General features: G+C 36.8%; 3 protein-coding genes across 3 annotated transcripts; 2 read left to right on the forward strand and 1 right to left on the reverse strand.

Annotated features, from left to right (window-relative positions):
* Nucleotides 1–1,089: 1,089 nt before the first annotated feature.
* On the forward strand, nt 1,090–3,675 carry LOC132610380 (xyloglucan galactosyltransferase MUR3). The gene has a single exon (XM_060324682.1). The coding sequence runs from the start codon at nt 1,654–1,656 to the stop codon at nt 3,430–3,432; it is 1,779 nt and encodes a 592-aa protein (XP_060180665.1). The 5' UTR covers nt 1,090–1,653; the 3' UTR covers nt 3,433–3,675.
* A 3,795-nt stretch (nt 3,676–7,470) lies between these two features.
* Nucleotides 7,471–10,441, forward strand: LOC132610842 (subtilisin-like protease SBT1.2). The gene has a single exon (XM_060325251.1). It carries the CDS (start codon nt 7,948–7,950, stop codon nt 10,255–10,257), a length of 2,310 nt encoding a protein of 769 aa, XP_060181234.1. The 5' UTR covers nt 7,471–7,947; the 3' UTR covers nt 10,258–10,441.
* A 1,581-nt stretch (nt 10,442–12,022) lies between these two features.
* LOC132610698 (photosystem II reaction center Psb28 protein) lies at nt 12,023–13,600 on the reverse strand. Its single transcript, XM_060325053.1, has 2 exons — nt 13,394–13,600; nt 12,023–12,656 (listed from the first exon to the last, which is right to left on the reverse strand). The coding sequence occupies exons 1-2, from the start codon at nt 13,467–13,469 to the stop codon at nt 12,187–12,189; spliced, it is 546 nt and encodes a 181-aa protein (XP_060181036.1). The 5' UTR covers nt 13,470–13,600; the 3' UTR covers nt 12,023–12,186.
* Between the last annotated feature and the right edge of the window lie 2,316 nt (nt 13,601–15,916).

Genomic DNA, 15,916 nt, shown 5'->3' on the forward strand with positions numbered 1-15,916 from the left:
AAAAACAAGGAATTGTGTACAGGAATAATTATCATTGTTTGAGATGTATGTCTGAGCTTATAATATAGGTAATCATATGCCAAAATGCCTAATTCCCCTTTAAGAAATAATAATTGTTTGAGATGTATGTCTGAGCTTATAATATAGGTAATCATATGCCAAAATGCCTAATTCCCCTTTAAGAAATAATAATTGTTTGAGATGTATGTCTGAGTTAATAATTGGGTTAATCATGTGCCAAAATGCCTAATTCTCCTTTAAGAAATAATAATTCGCAGCCGGGACGAGTTTAATTTAATCGGCCCACGGATTTCATACGGACACAGTCCGACCATTCATATAACGCCACGTGTAAAATGAGTAATTAAATCACCAACCAAAATCGTCTTATTGTAAAGCTTATAATTCATTAGAACGATAACTTTGTTTAATTCTTTCTTTTTACAATGGTGACACAACCTCTCAAATCTAAATTATTTTCTTAAACCTAAAACATCTAAGATATTTTGGTGATAAGTAAACTATATTCTTTCTTATTTAGACATTTTAACACATCTTCTTACATGATGTCCAAATCATTTCTTTAGTCAAGCATACAAGAAAATATGAATTTGAGTTGTATAAATATTATTTTGGGTTAAGAGTAAAAAACACACCTCAAGTATCACATTTTTTTTAGTTTGTTATCGGAAGTTGTTCATTTTTCCTACCTAAGCTAACACCAACTAGTTTAAAAAATATACTTCAACTATGAGTTGTTCACTTTTCCTACCTAAACTAACTAGTTTGCAAAACACACCTCAACTATGAATTTTTCATTTTTCCTACCTCCACCCACGACCGGTAGGTCCTGGGTTCGAGTCACACTGGAGGGGAAGTGTGAAAACACTATAAATCCTCCTAAATGGGAGGGAAAAAAAAATTAATTTACAAAACACATCTCAACTGTCAATTGTTCACATTTAACGTCTATTATAGTCGACCATTGTCTCTATTATTTTTGTAGGTACCTATGAAAGAATGTTAAACACCTTTAATTTAGTAGTCCTAGTAATTATTTTTAGGTAGCACCGACAGAGCAATTAACGGCACCTAGTACTTCCATCTTGTTCTTACCACATCATTTTCCTCGAGACTACAATACTTAAATGCCCACAGAAAACCTTTTTTCTAACTTCATTTTCATCTTTCCCTGTAAATTGGTCTTCATCAATTTCCTTCCATTATTCTTGTGTTGTTAAATTTTGCTGCTTCTTTAGGTAAAATTTTCCCTATTATAAATATATATATATATATTTGTGTTTTCCTAAATATTCGCTTCATAATTCAGTTAAGTCCTCAATCTTGATTTTCTCCAGCTGATGACGTGCTAAACCCTCCGCAATTCACTGATTTTCTCTCTCTGATAGTTTATGACTAACCCCTTTTCTTTTATTGGAAAAAATATAGATACCACTATTTTTAGTTTATTGTTGAGATTTTCTAAACCTGGGTTTTAGGGTTGTAGCTAAAATTAGCACTATTTTCATTGATTCTTGAAGTTTTCTGGTTTTTTTTTTTGGGGTGGGGCTTTTTGTGTACTGGGGTTTTAAGGTTGTAGTAAAGATTCAACCTTTACATGGTTAAAAGGTAGAATTTTGTCAATTTTATGTAATGAGGCGCAGGTCTCCAACATCCGAATGTTCAGATGATTCAATGGAGAAAGGGTTAGGCAAAAATCATCATCCTAGGGTATGTTTGTTAGCTTCATTATCAGGTTTGTTTTGGTTCTTATTGTTGTATTTTCATTTTGTGATTCTTGGGGGTAACCATGTTCAAGATTCACCTAGTTTGGATCCAATTTTCCTTAATTCACAATCAAAAATAACCCCTCAATCCAATCCCATTAATCGTGCCACTATTGGTAGTGCAAAAGTTGAAACTCGCGCGAAAAAGGCACAACCACCTGTTATTCAGCCTGTGATTAGGGATAATAGTACTCGACGACGTCGTGATCCTGAGAGTTATTCTTTTATGAGAGCATTGAGAACTGTAGAGAATAAAAGTGATCCGTGTGGTGGAAGGTACATTTATGTGCATGACCTTCCTCCAAGATTCAATGAAGATATGCTTAAGGAATGTAAAACTCTTAGTCCTTGGACCAATATGTGTAAGTTTACCGCGAATGCTGGGCTTGGACCACAAATGGAGAATGCTGATGGAGTTTTCTCTAATACTGGTTGGTATGCAACCAATCAGTTTGCTGTCGATGTCATTTTTGGCAACCGGATGAAACAGTACGAGTGCCTTACGAATGATTCCTCTCTGGCTGCTGCGATTTTTGTGCCATTTTATGCTGGTTTTGATATTGCTAGGTATCTTTGGGGTTATAATACATCTATGAGGGATGCTGCTTCGGTTGATTTACTTGATTGGCTTCAAAAGAGGCCAGAGTGGAACATCATGGGCGGAAAAGATCATTTTCTTGTGGCCGGTAGGATAACATGGGACTTTAGGAGATTAGATTCGGATTGGGGCAACAAGCTTCTTTTATTACCTGCTGCGAGAAATATGTCGATGCTTGTGGTTGAATCAAGCCCATGGAGTGCAAATGATTTTGGCATTCCATATCCGACATATTTCCATCCAGCAAAGGATGATGAAGTGTTCGTTTGGCAGGACCGGATGAGGAAGCTGGAGAGGAAGTGGCTATTTTGTTTTGCTGGTGGGCCACGGCCCGGAAACCCTAAATCAATCAGGGGGCAAATCATTGACCAATGCAAGGAGTCCAAAGTCTGCGAGTTATTGAAGTGTGGTCAATCAGGGGAGAGTAAGTGTCATTCTCCTAGCAGTATCATGAAGATGTTCCAGAGCACGCTTTTCTGCTTGCAGCCTCAAGGTGATTCGTATACGAGAAGGTCAGCTTTTGATGCTATGTTGGCTGGCTGTATACCGGTTTTTTTCCACCCTGCTTCTGCGTACACGCAGTATACATGGCATCTTCCAAAAAACTACTCAAGTTTCTCTGTTTTCATTTCTGAGAATGATGTTCGTAAGAAGAATATAAGCATAGAGGAAAGGTTAAGTCAAATTCCTCCTGAGAAGGTGAAGGAAATGCGGGAAGCTGTTATAAGTATGATTCCAAGGCTGATTTATGCCGATCCTCGCTCTAAACTGGAGACACTCAAAGATGCATTTGATGTATCAGTTCAGGCAATTATAGAGAAAGTTACAAAGCTAAGGAAAGATATCATCGAAGATCGTAAAGATGATAACTTCATTGAGGAGCTCAGTTGGAAATATGCATTGTTGGATGAAGGGCAAACTCAGATTGGAGCTCATGAATGGGATCCATTTTTCGAAAAACCAAAAGATGGAAGTGCAGAATCTGATAATTCATCAGCAGAAGCCGCTAAAAACTCTTGGAAGAATGAACAGGGACAACACTCATGATGTGAACTTTGACATCTATCACCATCGTCACAGCTTAGAATGAGAGAACTACTAGTTACACGTGAAGTTAGCATCCGATATCAAAACCTGTTTTGGTGAAATTTTAAGAACACTGTGCAGAAGAAAAACATACAGTAATACATTATCCTGCTTCTAATATAAATCTGGTTGTTGTCTTTTCCAATTCTATGTTATTTATTAGTCATTTATTAGCAATAAAATCCATGTCAATACTTTTGATCACCGAATGATGTCTACTCAGTTAGGAACTTCTGTCATTTGATTTTGTGTTATTTCAGTCATGCCTCCTATTGTTAATTGGTGCGACAGAGTGCCAGGTTAAATAAAAGCTTCATTTTGGCTTTTGTCCAATCACGTTGGGGTAAAGATATATCGCACACATATTACATAATGTTTGGAGAAGAATTTGGGTGTATAATTTTGTAGTTTGTGTAGTTAGTTCTCAGATTTGTTGGCTATCTTGCAGCTGAAGTTCTGGTTTTCCTAATAGTCTGCTCTGAGCAATGGGTATTATGATGATCCCCATGTAAACGTTTGCTATACTAATAAGTATTATTTCTTCTCCTTCTTGTGCCATACTCTTGTCACTTAACTGCATTGGGGGAAGTGGTTGTTGGACCTTGTTATCCTTGACTAAACATAGAAGGCAAATTTCTTCCTGCCTGATCAGGTGTTGGTATTGAGGAGAAGCTAACACATTTGTTTCTAAAGTTGGTCCATCTCTCAAGGACAGAACTTGTGTATTAGTTAATCAATCTTTTGTGAACTGAATTATATTTTGCTGCAATATGTGATATTACTATTCTTGAAGCAATGCTGAAAGTGCATAACATTGATGTTACTTGTATCTTTGCTACTTCCTAGTGGGAGGTAGCATGCACTTGATGAAGTAATCGAGGTGTGCGCTTATTAAGAAGTGCATAAGATTGAGATTTGTTCCCTTTTAACCAAAAAAAAAAAGATTTGTTCCCATAGTGTCTTTCTTATTTTTAGTTTTTTTTTCCTTCAAATTTTGTGCAATGAAAGTTGATTATATTGATCGTCCTTTCAACATATGATGATGAGTGGTAGAACTAGTTAGGCCTCCAGAGCCTAGTTCAAGTGGCAATGGTTGGAACAGATTTGAGATTTAGGTCATACGTTCGAGATATTTAAGTGGAGAAGGACTGAGAAGAGGTCTAATTGTCGCCGAGTTTCAAAGGCTATGCTTAGTCTTGACGGTCATAAATAAAATAATATAAAATGAATGTTAGAAAGAGTCATCAAATTTGGTCAAGTAGTAGAATCCTCGAATAGTCGAAGGATGACATAGAACATTCGGCGTGTGGGTCCAGAAGCAGCTAATGGTTACCACAAAGTAGCATAAGCAAAATATTCAGTTTATACGACCAAAATGACTAACGTAAGAAACACGAGAGAGGTCTTGCCTATCTGTAATACAATTGCTGGTTCGGTAGCTTACGAGGTAGTTTCTAGGAAAAATTAATGGGAATACCCATGCAATAATAATTATTCCGAAAATAGCTATTTTATAAAATATTACACTTCATTCCTATTTAGGGGAAAATATTGACAAAATACGTAGCAGGTATGTACATAGTATACCATGACAACAACAACATATCCAGTGAATATACCATGAGAATATACAATTCACATGTATCGTGCCTAACAATGTGGCTAAACTATTTTATTTTTCTCGAAGATATACGATGTATAAAATTATATTGTGTGATTTTTTATTGAGCTTTATATAAATAAATAAAGATAAAGTGATTTTCCCACCCACTGGGACCTGGTTAGTCTTGTAGAAGTCCTTAGTTTGTAAGGTTGTCAAATTTAGTTCATGAAATTCACACCGCCCATTTCATTCAAGCTTCGGGGGGTTGGACTGTATATGGCTCAAAATTCGGCGCAACTAAACGTAACCATCCAAAAGCCTGGTACAATTTTGGGCTATCAGTGCTTTTAATATTAGAAAGTTTCTTTTCTTTGACTTGTTATGTGTATATATTTTCTTTCGGTACGTTGCAAACTCTGTTTATTGGAACAAAATACTTTTATCGGTGATTGAATAAATTATAACAGACGCACAAACAAATAAAAACATAATCCTGAGGTAGTCGGGTTGTGTTGTGACTCTTTATTTAATTTAAATCGGTCTAATTAATCTTGACAGAACTAAACTTTGAGCAAGTTGAGCTATCATCAACTTATTAATCAACTTGCTTTAATTCATTCAAATTTAGCAGGAATTCCTAGATTTAGTGGCCGGTAAATCACTAATCAAAGAGCAAATTTTGAAGAGATTCTTCAGTGATCTAGTGGCCCGCCCCGTTCATGATGCTCTATATTTGTTTTAAATTATGGCGTGTCAGGGTCAATATGTCCATATATTTAGCAATATTGAGATTGCGGTTTACCTAAAAACATGTCTAACGCGGTTGCCACTGAAGATTGCTAGTTTAGCTGAGTTAAAACTTATACACACACACAAAAAGTGTAGTAATTCCAGTTATATGACTCCCAAAAGAAAAGAGAAGGTAAAATAAAGAAATGTTTTAAACGTAAGATGTGAATGTACAACTGTATAGTTACATTATGAAAATAGACAAATGGAGGAATGGTTCTGCCTTCAAATTGGGGTATGATCTATTCCTCACCTCAGTGTTGGTCCAGCTCATTTTGATACAATCATTCAACGAGTCCCGATCATGACCAGTAAAATGTTCAACGATTTTTGTTCCACTAGAAATTAAATCAAATAAACCCATTTGACGCTCCTAGCGTTTGCATAGTAAGATACTAATAAAAAAATAATACTTACTCTAGAAGGAAAAAGACATCGACAATTTCCATTTACACTTTTCATCTAGTGATTCTTTTTTTGTGTGTGCAAAATTAGACCCATTCCAACCCATAGCATGTGTAAAATAATGTGGTTTGCTAACTTAAATTGTCATCTAGTCTAGGAGAGATATTCCGCTGCTGGTGTTAGAATTTTAAAAAATGACCTTAACTTAAAAAAGTTCGTTGGGGAGAACTTTTGTTGCCCATTATGCATAAGTTTTAACTTTTACCTATAAGACAGAAATTGTGGTCAATTGAGCAGTTCACTGCCTTGAAATATCATGAACTCCTGTCTTACAGGTAAGAGCCAGAAGTTATGCATGATGGATAATAAAAGCATTGGTTTGTTGTTCATCAGCCATAAGTTGTAGCTCTTGCCTATAAGGCAGATTTTGTGGTCAATTGAGCAGGCTCATTAAACTAGTTTATGTCCACAACTTATGCCCGATAGGCAACAAAAGCTTTGCCCAGCTAATGTTCTGAAACGGAGGCTATTTTTGAAAAAAATAGTTAAGCGGGATCAAAAAATCAAGACCACCCCTTACAAAGGCGGCCATTTGTGAACTTAACCCGATATTCTGTTAGTCTAACGAGTTTGTAAATTTCAAATGATTTTAGCGTTTTTTTCTGAAATTCATTTCTCAATTAACACACCTTATATGATTACCAGTGTGGACAATTTTTTGCCATCGGTTACAATCTTCTCACTAAATATCCTCGCTTAAAAGAAGATTCTAAAACTACATAGGTAAATGTAAAGATCACTAGTTTCCTACTCAAGATTCACTCTGCTCTACCCCCATTCTCCCACGTAAATGGATCTCAATTAATCTTTTCCATTACTCCCTGCGATTTAAAAAGAGTGTTCACTTATCAAATCAAGAAATTAACTTTATTATTCCAGATTTGCCTTATTAAGTGTTAAGTGACCAAATCCAATATATATTTAATTGGGGGTAGTTTTTATCAAATTACCTATTTTTACTTAGGAATTAGTAGAGATTTTCTTAAGGAATGTGCAAATAGCTAAGCGGACATTCAACTATCAAGTCAACCCTCATCCAAAAAATTAAAAAAACAAAACCAATCCCACTTCAAGTATTATTTTTTCCCCAAAAAAATAAAAATAAATAACACCCTAGTATGTGGGCCAAAATATAGAGCCGCCATTTCATTGCAGAGACCAGAGAGACCTACGTGAATTGCAAGGAGCTAAGCGTGGCGTGACTCAATTGAATGCTCCACTGCAGGAACTCAGAAATGGTGAAATATGGCGCCTGAGCATTAATGCAACCATTTGGTCTTTTCTTGTGTAACAAATCATGATTCTATTAAATAAAAGAGACATCCTCAAAATCTTAAACTTGAAATCGTTTTGAGAATGTTTCTTGAAATGTTACACAATATCTCGTGAAAATCGTAGCAAGACCATCAGCTCCCCTTATAATACTGTATCTGGTCTCTCTTCTTCTCTCCTCTCACTTACAAGAACAAATGATACTCGTGAGGAAGAGCTCATAAATTTCACGAGTTTCTCAGACATGTCTCCAACACCCAATTTTGAGTTCTCTTCAACCCCTTCAAATACCCCATTCATTCTTCCAACAAACATGCATTCTTTTCCAAACAACCAGTATACTTTCAATGGAACCCAGTACCAAAATCTCCCTTTTCTGTCTTTCACTATGTATTGTTTCCATACAAGCTCAAGATTTGCAAACCTACATAGTTCAGTTGCACCCACATGGAGAAACTAGACCCCCCTTTAGCTCCAAACTTCAATGGCACCTTTCTTTCCTTGCAAAAACAGTTTCCTCTAGAGAAGAAGACTCGTCTTCTCGCCTTTTGTACTCGTACCATTCTGCCATGGAAGGCTTTGCAGCTCGACTCAACGAAGCTGAGCTCGAGCTTTTAAGGAAATCCAATGATGTTTTATCGATACGTGCAGAGAGGAGGCTTGAAATTCAGACTACTTATTCCTACAAGTTCTTGGGACTAAGTCCGACGGGAGAAGGAGCTTGGTTAAAGTCTGGATTTGGTCGAGGGGCGATCATTGGAGTGTTGGATACTGGAGTTTGGCCCGAAAGTCCAAGTTTTGATGATCATGGAATGCCTCCTATTCCACAGAAATGGAGAGGTATTTGCCAAGAAGGACAAGATTTCAATTCTTCTAGTTGCAATCGCAAGCTTATTGGTGCGAGGTTGTTCAGCAAAGGACATCGTGTGGCCTCAATGACATTGTCACCGGATGCAGTGGAGGAATATGTGTCACCACGGGATTCCCATGGCCATGGTACACATACAGCATCCACTGCTGGAGGAGCTGCAGTTCCAATGGCTGGTGTGCTCGGAAATGGAGCAGGGGAGGCTCGAGGGATGGCCCCCGGGGCCCACATTGCGATATATAAAGTATGCTGGTTCAGTGGTTGTTACAGCTCTGACATACTTGCAGCAATGGATGTAGCCATTAGAGATGGAGTAGACATATTGTCGCTCTCACTTGGTGGCTTCCCCATTCCACTTTATGATGATACTATTGCCATTGGTGGTTTTCGAGCCATGGAGCATGGAATCTCAGTTATATGTGCAGCAGGGAATAATGGCCCGATGCAAAGTTCAGTAGCCAACGGTGCTCCTTGGATCGCCACTATTGGTGCTAGCACACTTGACAGGAGATTTCCAGCATTAGTTCAATTAGGCAATGGTAAGTACCTGTATGGAGAATCCTTGTACCCTGGTAAGCAAGTTCCAAGGTCTCGGAAGAGCCTTGAGATCGTTTATGTCAAGGGTGGGGATAAGGAAAGTGAATTTTGCTTGAGAGGATCGCTTTCACGAGCACAAGTCCAAGGAAAAATGGTTGTATGTGATAGAGGAGTTAACGGAAGGGCAGAAAAAGGCCAGGTTGTGAAGGAGGCAGGTGGTGCTGCCATGATCCTAGCAAATACAGCAATAAATTTGGAGGAAGATTCTGTTGATGTCCATGTCCTTCCTGCAACGTTGATTGGCTTCGATGAATCAGTTCAATTAAGAAACTACCTCAACTCGACAAAAAGGCCAACAGCTCGATTCATATTTGGAGGAACAGTAATAGGAAAGTCAAGAGCACTCGCAGTAGCTCAATTTTCCTCAAGGGGGCCAAGTTATACTGATCCTTCAATTCTCAAACCTGATTTGATTGCTCCAGGGGTAAACATAATTGCCGCTTGGCCACAAAATTTAGGCCCTAGTGGCCTTCCAGAGGATTCACGAAGAGTAAATTTCACTGTTATGTCAGGGACTTCCATGGCTTGTCCTCATGTTAGTGGAATTGCCGCATTGCTCCATTCAGCTCACCCTAAATGGACTCCAGCAGCAATCAGATCCGCATTAGTGACAACTGCAGATACAACCGATCACTTGGGAAAACCGATCACGGATGGAGATGCACCGGCTAAACTTTTTGCAGCTGGAGCTGGACACGTAAATCCAGGAAGAGCAATCGATCCTGGATTGATATATGACATCCGTGTTGATGAATATATCACTCACCTTTGCACTATTGGATACAGAAATTCTGAAGTCTTCAGCATTACTCATAGGAATGTCAGTTGCCATGACATTTTACAGAAGAAAACTGGTTTCAGCCTAAATTACCCCTCAATTTCGGTAATTTTCAGGGAAGGAATGACTAGAAAGATGATCAAAAGGAGAGTGAAAAATGTGGGGAACCCTAACTCTGTTTACTCATTTGACGTTGTGGCACCCGAGGGAGTCAAAGTGAGAGTCAAACCACGTCGTCTGATATTTAAACATGCGAACCAAAGCTTAAGCTACAGAGTTTGGTTCATATCGAGGAAGAGAATCGGGTCTAAAAGGATGAGCTTTGCGGAGGGGCAATTGACATGGGTTAATGTAGGAAACAAGGACAAGAAAGTCAGGAGTCCTATTTCAGTCACATGGGCATCAATGAAGTAAAGGCTATCACCACTCTCACAACAGTAGAACCAAATATACATTGTTTTAGTCCATTAGAGGAATTTCACATCAAATTAGAACTTGATGTTAGAGCAGATACAGCTGAGAGGCAAAGATACACTTAATCTTTCCATAAAGAAGAATTGATTGATAATCATTTGAATGCAACGTGTTTTACCAAGTAGATTTGTCTCCTGAATGTTCAGAAGTATAACTCTGTCCGTTTCAATTTACTTGTCTTGCATTCCCTTTTAGTCTGTTTAAAAGAAAGGGAAAAAGGGTCAAATATAAACCTCTACTTCAGTTTAATGGTTAAATATATACCCTCCGTTAGTCAAAGTAGACAAATATACCCCTTCCGTTAGTCAAAGTAGATAAATATACCCCTTCCGTTAAGAAAGTAAGCAAATATACCCCTCAGTTGACAAAATCCCCAATTCCACCATTAATTACCCGATTTAACTTTAAAAAACTCATGTCCGACCCGCCCCGACCCGTAAATTAAATTATTTCCACCCAAATATGCCCACCACCACTACAACCGACCCAACACAATAACCACCACCACCGCCACCACTGTTTAGCACTCCCCCTTCCCCCTTACCCCCTAAACAGTTCCGACAATAATGGTAAGCTTCTCTACCACTATTTTTCCTTCATTCTCTTTTTTTATCCACCTTGGACCTTAGTTATTGAAAAGTTAAAGAAAAAATGAGAAGAAGTCCTGATGTTTTTCCTGGAAACAAACAAGGAAGTACAAAATAAAAAGATTAAAGAAAAAATAGAAAAAGGTAAAAGAAAGAGAAAGGAGAATATTACAGAAGAATTTCATGCAATTCGGTTTCGTCAATTTGGGGTTGATAGATTCATTCTTCGTTATTGTGACTGGTTTTCTATACATTCTTTTTACACATTCGGTGGTAGCGGTGGTGGTGGAAGTGGTTGTGGTGGTTGTGTTGGGTCGGTTGTAGTGGTGGTGGGTATATTTGGGTAGAAAGAATTTAATTTGTGGGTCGGGGCGGGTTGGGCATGGGTTTTTTTAAGTTAAATCGGGTAATTAATGGTGGAATTGTGAATTTTGTCAACTGAGGGGTATATTTGTTTACTTTCTTAACGGAAGGGGTATATTTAGCTACTTTGACTAACGAAAGGGATATATTTATCTACTTTAACTAACGGAGGGTATATTTAACCATTAAACTAAAGTAGAGGGGTATATTTGACCCTTTTCCCTAAAAGAAATGCCTCTTTTCTAATTTGGCAACTCTTTAATTCCGACATCCCACATGGCATGTTTAAGACCACAAGATTAAATGGTGTTTTGGTAAATTATACATATTTTTAGTTTAAGGCCACAAGATTCAAAAGTCTTCTTTACTTTCTTAAACTCCGTGGTCAATCATACTAAGATAAACAAATTGAAACAGAGGGAGTAATATGTATAAATAGATAAGACAAAGCACAAAGTTTGCGCTGGGACTTGGAACCTATTTGGATGGGCTTATTTTAAGCAGCTTTCAGCTTATAAGCTGCTTTAGATAAGCTAAGTCAAACGGGCCCAATTATTTTTTTGAGCTTATTTTACGCACAAAATGACTTTAAGCTGGCCAACCAAACACTCAAAAAAACTGAAAACAGCTTATAAGTAACTTATAAGCCAATCCAAACGGGCTCTTGGAAGTGAACCATCTATCCATCTATAATAAACCAAAAGAACCATCACAAATGAACAAATATCAGGAGGGAAAGAGAATAAAGAAAGCTATAAAAGGAACTAGAAGTAACATCTAACTGTAAATTGGTGAAATCTTGTCAGCAAGCACTGAAAAGATTTCTCAAGTTTACACCTTTTGAACTAAATTACTCATAAACCAATATGACAGACAAAAATTTCAGGAAATTGGTCAGGCAAAAGAGAAACATACAATCTCAACTTTTAACAAACTGCAAGCCATTTGAATTAGCATACCGCTCCATAAATCTCATGAACCTGTCCCATTCTCGTGGAGTCCGCATAATATACTTAGCTTCAATTCCTGCAGGCTTTCCATTAACAAACTTGGCATTTACATCAACTGACGTAAGAACCCCTTCTTCGTCAATCATGTAGAATCCAGTGATATCTCCAACTTCACCAGATGAATCAAATACGGAGGGCTGATCAAACCTGAATATGGCCATACCATTTGTCCCATCCCTTGATTTGGTTAACTTCACATCTGGTATTGTCTGTTCATCAGTTCCTTGTATGAACTGAATTTTTGGCTGAACCATCATTATACTTAGTCTGGTCATTTTCTGGTTTTGGATATTGGATGTGAAACGTGAATGGGGTAGATATAACCGCTGGCCATTGAATGAAGAGCCTGAACTTTGATGAACCGCCCCTGATGCTAAACCTACAATAGACAACACAAACAACTATTACTGATTTTAACTTTGCTCCCTATTTTACTAGTTAAATTTTCAACAAAAAAATTCTATTATATTGGGAGATCAGGATGGAGACACGGAGACAGGAGAATTGAACCCACACCTATTATGTTCAAAATTCTCACTAGTACCACTAGATTGTACGCTTTGCGTGTCATTGTACTAATTTCCAAGTTAACATTCAGCTGCATTACATTTTATCCCAAAAAAGAAGAAAATTAAATTCTCTTTTAAAAATAAGGAGCCAAGATTTGAAGTTTATGAGTTATTAACTTGCCACCAACACTTAAAATCGTCTTAGTTACTTCGTTCGCAGTGGAATATTTATACATATTTTATGAATTTCCAAATACATATAAAGGGTCTAAGCAAAAACTACCGAGTTCTTTCAAAACGTAACTAATGATCTAGCTCCACCCTTATGCGCAAATAAACAACAACAACAACATACCCAGTGTAACCCCACAAGTTGGGTCTGGGGAGGGTAATGTGTATGCAGATTTTACCCTATCTTGGAAGGTAGAGAAGCGCAAATACCTATCTCACAAATTACTCATAAATCAATTAATTAAAACTAAAAGGACTACTCCTTACGGAACTTAACAAGATACTGATAAACCAATAATTAAAGAAAGAGCTCCATCAAGAAAAAGAAAAAAAAGAGTAAAGGTAGATAAGCACATATAAGTTGAAGGAAACATACCAAGAAGAGAGCGAGGCTGATGATGTGAAGTGTGAGAAAGTGCAGGCGAAAATGCAAGAGATTGAAGAGTAGCCATTACAAAAGTACAGAAAGAGAATGGAGCAGAAGGAACTAAAAACTTAGATGATGTGGTAACAGAGAGTGTTGGTTGTAACAACGACAGCCATTCACTTCTAACATTCTTTTAGATTGGCTTACCCATACAGTTTCATTTTTGAGCCAACCACCATGACATTACACTCCCGCCAACTTTTTCTAAATTGGAGTTGGGCTCAAACTTTTCTCTGGGCCTTTTCTCATAACTATGGGCTGGACTGGACAACCCAATATAAACATACAGGGAGAATGACGTATATATACATAAGAATAGGGTATATTTACAAAATACGACGATACTTTTCAGTTTACAAAACATAACGATAGATTTCTTACAAAACATGTACGAAAATTTTCACTCAAGGCTTAAAATTTTCGCTCAAGATTTTGTGTATGAAAACTGTATGAAATGTGTATATCTCGCTCAAGCCTAAAAAAATTCGCTCAATATTGTGTATGAAAATTGTATGAAATATGTATATCTTACCCAAGGCTTAAAAATTTCACTCAATTTTATATATGAAATATGTATATTTCGCTCAAGGCTTAGAATTATCACATTTTTTGTATATGAAAACGGTATAAAAACAGTGTGAAATATGTATATAATTGTACAAAATTTTGTATAAAGTTCATGTTACGTTTTTGAAAATTTAATACAACTATAACAACATTTTATACAACTTTCATACAATATTCATATAAATTTGATACAATTTTGAATCTCACATTGAAATTCGACTGAAATTTAATATAACTACAACAAATAAAAAGAGATGCAACAGGTTGAAGCCGCATAAACAAGTCAGTTTACAAGGAATCCTTATAGTACTGAAAGTGCTTATGTTAAAGTCCAATATTTGCTATGAGGCGTTTTAGTCGTTTAGAAATTTATATATCAGCAGAAAAGAAAGAACCTTCGGTGTTAAAGAATCTCAATTTTTTGAGTAATTGAATGAAATGGGTCAAGAAGACAATAGATGTTGAAGATTCAATCAATGAATCAGAAAAAGAGCAACTATCGGTAATAATTAAAACATTCTTCTTTGGAAAACTCTATTGCTGCCACTTCCGACATTTGAATTCCAGTTAAAAATTATATTTCCTTCATCTTGCGATTATCTTTGTCAAGGTTCTAACATAGCTGGACATAGGCACCTGTTATATTTCTTAGATCTGAAGCAGAGGTTGAGTAGAAGGGGGAGAAGGGGAAGGGAAGGGTGGCGGCTAGGAAAAGGGCAAAGGAACGGTGGCGCTTGTGAAAAGGTCAAGGGAAGAATGGACTTTTAAATTTTCAGATCTTATATGATTTGTAATTAAGTTACTATGTTTTGTAAATAAGGAAAAATATCCTTATATTTTGTAATATAGTGTGTTAGGTGGTATTATTAGGTGATTTTCCCAAACACATAACGGGTTGTTTGGTACGAAGACAAGTTATGTAGGGATTGTAATACGTTTTTTTTGCTTGGATTGTCCTTCTTTTGGGGTGGTCTTTAATTTTTGCCCTTCGCCTAATATCCCGAGGTTCTGGGTTTGAAACCAAGCTCAATAAAAAAAAAAAAAAAAAACGCAAGGCAGAGGTTTGGATTCACAGGGCAGAATTTTGCCTTCAAAACTCTGTCTTTCCCAAAACTCTACCTTAAGGTAGAGTTTGAAACTCTGCCTGAAGCAAGCAAAATTCTGCCTGCAGGCCTAACTTTGGCCCGAATATGCCTAACTTTGCTACAAAACTCTACCTTGCGAATTTTTTTATTTTTTTTTACTGAGCCGGGGTTCGAACCCCAAATCTCATGGTATTAGGCGAAGGGTAAAAATTAAAGACCACCAATTTGAGGGGCAAAAATTAAAGACCACCCCAAAATAAGGGCATTCCTACGAATTGCCCTTAGTAATACAGGGATAAATTATATAAGGATGGTAATGCTGGTATTATTTTGTATCAAAGTGTTTGGCTCTTTGCATTAAAAATTAGATATACAATGTATTACCTAAGCTTGTGCTTGGTTTAAAGTTGTACAAAATCTTATTTGCAATTTTTTTTTTTTTTTTTGCTAACTAATCTTATTTACAATTATACTTTTGAATTTTGTGGAATGTTCTATTTCATTTAATTGGGTTAAGGGTATGAGGGGTAGTTAGTCATTTTAGTTGTCTTATTCAGGTATAGTTAAACCTTGGATAAGTTATCTTATGGTTTCCAAGGTATAAGATAAAGACAGCCTATGGTGTATAAGTTATCCGTGTATTAAATGTGATTAAGTTGAATTGGGCAACCAAACAATGTATAGGCTGGACTAAATGTTACTCCCTCCATTCCATAATAAGTGGTGTTTTAGGCTTTTCATTTTGTTTCAAAATAAGTGGTGTTTTAGGATTTCAAGAAGAAATTGATCTTATTCTTCCAAACTTACCCTTATTTATAGT

This window comes from Lycium barbarum, chromosome 9 (assembly GCF_019175385.1).
Source record: "Lycium barbarum isolate Lr01 chromosome 9, ASM1917538v2, whole genome shotgun sequence".
Classification (NCBI taxonomy): domain Eukaryota; kingdom Viridiplantae; phylum Streptophyta; class Magnoliopsida; order Solanales; family Solanaceae; genus Lycium; species Lycium barbarum.